Source organism: Triticum aestivum, chromosome 4A, assembly GCF_018294505.1.
Source record: "Triticum aestivum cultivar Chinese Spring chromosome 4A, IWGSC CS RefSeq v2.1, whole genome shotgun sequence".
NCBI lineage: Eukaryota > Viridiplantae > Streptophyta > Magnoliopsida > Poales > Poaceae > Triticum > Triticum aestivum.
In genome coordinates, this window is record NC_057803.1 from 89,493,787 (window position 1) to 89,498,189 (window position 4,403).

At 42.7% G+C, this 4,403-nt stretch overlaps 1 protein-coding gene across 1 annotated transcript; it reads right to left on the reverse strand.

The window, feature by feature from the left end:
• Window positions 1-1,560: 1,560 nt before the first annotated feature.
• Window positions 1,561-2,669, reverse strand: LOC123081801 (uncharacterized). Its single transcript, XM_044504325.1, has 3 exons — window positions 2,568-2,669; window positions 2,306-2,444; window positions 1,561-2,181 (listed from the first exon to the last, which is right to left on the reverse strand). The coding sequence occupies exons 1-3, from the start codon at window positions 2,642-2,644 to the stop codon at window positions 2,071-2,073; spliced, it is 327 nt and encodes a 108-aa protein (XP_044360260.1). The 5' UTR covers window positions 2,645-2,669; the 3' UTR covers window positions 1,561-2,070.
• Between the last annotated feature and the right edge of the window lie 1,734 nt (window positions 2,670-4,403).

A 4,403-nucleotide genomic window follows, 5' to 3' on the forward strand; every position in this document is an offset into this window, starting at 1 on the left:
ATATTGCGGGCAAATGGGACCCTCGCTGGTTACCCTTACGAGAGTGTATTTTGCACACGCAAGAGTGAGTAGTACTTTAGTTTTGTATGGTTAACACTACTAGTAAGCTCACCAACAACTCTCCAGAGCTCTACAGCAACAACACATTCAAAAAAAAAGTGACAAGAGGACTCATGTTCAGAGCAGAATAAGCAAGTCAAATCTCTAACATTTTGTCTCTTATGAAGATTATCTGTGGTTAGCAGCTTATTTTTAGCTAGTAACCAAATAAATACTTGAATTCTGGTAGGTATTTTCAATCTCCAGACAGTAGGAACATTGCCAGGGAGTACCACCCCCCCCCACCCAAAAAAAATTTAATTAATAATCTTATAAAAGGATTTAACAGTGTACATCCCTTTCGTCTCATACCTCCATATTAAGGTGCCAGGTCTGTCACTCAAATTAATAGTACTTGAGTTTGCCTCTTCGCGCGCCTTAAAATTCTTTAAAATCATAATATGGGCATCATGTTATATATAACACGGGCACGCACAAAACAGTTCGAAGCAAGTATAGGATCAAGCATACCCTGCACAAAGAACCAAAATGTCCGACTTGCTTTTTAAACAAATATAACCCCCAACACTTGTCCTTTTTTGCACACATGACAATTTTGATCATATTTATGCATGAACATTTTTGGCCGCACTAGTTTTAACAAACACACATCACATTATGCATTTGACATTTTATACCTTTTTAGCACTGTTTTTCATTTAATTGAGAGGAGTAAAAGAATGCATGATCAAGGTAAATGTAACTAATATCACAATGAGAATAAAAAAATAAACTAAAGCTATTAGAAGGTGGGTAAGGGGAGGGGCCAAAGATACTTGCAAGCTATCTACTACCTCTGTCCGGGTTTAAAAGGCCCCCGGATGGACGAAGCTAGTCCATTTTTACAAGGCCGACTAGACTCAAGTTGCTTGCTCAAAGGAGAATAAAGCGAGATTAGTTAATGCATGGATGCATGCCCGCCAGCGCATGTCCTATGACTGTCTTTTTACTGGCCATGCATGCGCCGCCGCTGGTGACGGCAGTGGAGCTTGAGATATTTTCTTTTAATACTAATGTTAACTGCAACCATGCGGCCAATGCATGCAGCCACTTAAATATTATGTGAAACCCGTTGTAGTTACCTTGGTATGAGAGTTCTTATCCAGGGGACTTTTAAACTCGGACTGAGGTACTAGATAGGAAGAAGCATCATAGATTTCATCGATTCAACCCGAATGGAGAGGGCCTTCAACTTCTATCATCATCTAATCAAACACCCCTCACAAAAGAGGGGGAGGGATGTCCAGGGGCCTGCTCCCCACCCCCACCCCCACAATGATCGACAATTTTAGTAGCAGCGATGAGTAATTACCAACGAGATTAGATCAATATATGTACTCGGCCCCTCCTATACTCAAATCCTGGCTCCGCCACTCGGGGTGTCGTATGTGAACATGTTGATCCAAGATGTTTTTAACTTACAAGATTCATCCTTCCAACCGAGCGCGACAACTAAAATAGTAGATGCCAAAGAACTTTCAAATTTCATAATCGAAGTGTAAGAGTGAAATACAGTTGCGCCTCCTAGCCTATGTGTGTTCAAGTCTCGGCTCGGATGTTTGTGTCTCACATTCTCCACTTAATTAATAAAACCGCAGGAGCTTCTGGTCTAGTTTTAAAGAGTAAAATACAGATGTCTTCCCTTCTCTTGTACAGTGAGCCATAGTTCTTCATGACCATCCTCCGATACTAATTTTGAACCTACACATAGCAGTTGCATTTGGGGCCAGATGCAGAGGAATGACTTTGTCTCATCGTGCGCACTGAAAGCTATATATCACCATCTTCGGCTTCAGCGGCCTATCATCTGATCCGTCTGAGTAGAAAATGCTCGAGGCATTGTCGTTGTCACTCTAGTCCAAAGGCATTCATCCTGTCAAAAGCGACGACGACCATCGTCAGGCTCTGGACTTGCACCCATGAGTCCAAACACGACAATCTCCTGACCGTGTAGAACAACGCCGCCATTGCTTATGGGGACTTGGACAAATCCACCGAGATATTGTTCTCGGCGGCGATCTCTTTGGCCACCTTCTTCTTCAGGCTAATGCTTGCCTTGTCTCCGGACAACTTCCACACCAGCTGCAATGGCAACACAAATCATGCATGTGACTGCTACCTTTCCTCTACAACTCCAAATCAATGGGCGCCTAGAAATGAAGACTATAACTACTTTTACCATCGGGTCGACGACCGCGCTGCCCACCTTGGCGTCGGCAGTGAAATCGTCGCCGAACTTGTCGGCGAGGATCTTGCGGGCAGACTGCAGCTCCGGCAGGTCACTGCAGCGCTTGGCAGCAAATATGATGCCGGCAGCCGCTTTCTTTACCTCCTCGGCGCATTCCCTGTACGCTAAACATATTAGTTTTCTTGCCCAAAACATTTGACATTGAAGTGGATGATCTAAAGACATTAACAAAAAGGAGAAGAAATTAAGAGATCAGATCAGGTGTGATCAAGAGACGTACTTGGGCTTGTCTAGCTGAGCGGCTTTCTTGACGAGACACTTGCAGTAGAGCTCTATGATGCCGAGCGCCTCCAACATGTTGTCCTCCTTTATGACCTGCTCTACTTGCGCAGAGAAAGAAGCTAGCATCAGTAAAAAGGAAAATGTAAGATCGCTAGAAGAATAACATGTGCAGATGCTTTGGAGGCCATAGCATAGCTAGGCACGCACTCGCTGGAGAGCGCGGTCGGTTTGGCCGAGGGAGAGGAGCTGGCAGACGTCGCCGGAAGCAATGGACTTGCGAGCAAGGCGAGGCTTGCGGGCGATGGCTACACGTGAGACGGTGAGCTCGAGAAGGGACTTGAGCTTGCCGGTCTGCTTGGAGAACTTCCTGAGGAATCCCATGGCTGGTGATCTGCTCTTCCCGGAGTTCCTTGAGGTGTTGGAGTTTTTGACGGGACCAACGATGCGCCTACCGGCGGTCGGCGGCGGTATCGTTGGTCCTTGGATGGGTGGTAGGGGGAAGAGGAGCTGAGTTCTTGGGAGGAAAAAAGGTTTTCTAGGGCATTGTTTCTCTGTTTTTAGAAGTCTAATTTTAGTGCATAGGCTGTTAGTTCAGTTATATAAAACAAACTTCTTTCATATTTGGAACATGAGGGCTGGACGTGCACATAATAGGGAGCAAAACGTGTAAAGAAAGTTTTTTTAATAAAAAATGTGGAAAATAATTCCTATTAGACAGAAGGACATCCCCTGCTTGATCCTTTCGGATTGAGGGTATTTCAAATGAATTTTGTAAGAATTCATTAGAAAACTTTCACTCTTTTTGTTGAGTGTCGTGATTGTATTAAAAATATAAGATAGGATAAACTAGCAAGTATTTTAACTTGTCTTGTATTTCAAATAGATTATATATATGGACTTTGATAATGTCCGATCGTTTTGATCCTAGGAATAGATCCGAACAATTTCTCCAATCGCTAATTCTGCCATGAGTTGGCTTCCTCGATCATGCGTGTGGCTGCATGCAGCCCGCACCCAACGCTAGATAGTTTTGCATGCATGTTAGGATTAGAAGCTCCTAATTAAATGCAGAAAAAACAAAATCAATGATGTCAACAGATTCTTTAAAAAACAAAAAATTCAACATGTTTTGTACCTCAAACTGTCGTTCGAATTGAAAAACTGTTTCACATAAAGGATTCGTCACGAGGAGACCTTCGAAACTAGATCCCATATTAATATGCTTTGACGACTTTTTTTTCAGGTAAAAAGTTACCACATCTGGCTACGTAAATTATCACACCTACAATACATAACTTATCATGTTGTTTACAATGAGGTTACCGTGGGTATGTTTCAACTACTTTTTTTTGCCTAAGTCGAACGATACCATATGATTTGTAAGTAAATTAACAGGTCTGCAATACCACCTTCTATCGTAGATGTTGTCTATGCGCCGCAAGGCGAGGTCTACATGCCGACGTGGCATGGCCCGCTTATAAATGGAACTTTACGGATTGTGTCGGGTCAGTCTCATTTAGGCGTGTGTTGGATCGTGGTGTTTGTACATGAGTTATCAGTTGTGTTGTGCATATATAACCATGTTATTTACACAGAAGTTATCAGATGTATGTATTTTGATACCTATTTTACCAACTCAAAAAGTGATCATGGTTTGTATGTGAGTTACCATCTCTATTGTGTGCATATTATCATGCTACTTACACATAAGTTGTCATGATATATTTTCCAACAACCTTTTCCCGTCCAAAAAAATCATGTGGTGATTCTATGTGAGTTATCAGCTCTATTATGTGTATATTACCATGGCAGGTACACACAAGTTATCGGGGTA

Excerpts from the sequence above, each read along its gene's own strand:
- LOC123081801 (XM_044504325.1), bottom strand. The coding sequence starts at position 2,644 with ATGTTGGAGGCGCTCGGCATCATAGAGCTCTACTGCAAGTGTCTCGTC. Across the intron at positions 2,445-2,567 it reads GCTCAGCTAGACAAGCCCAA|GGAATGCGCCGAGGAGGTAA; the intron begins GTACGTCTCTTG and ends TTTAGCGTACAG. Across the intron at positions 2,182-2,305 it reads ATTTCACTGCCGACGCCAAG|CTGGTGTGGAAGTTGTCCGG; the intron begins GTGGGCAGCGCG and ends TTGCCATTGCAG.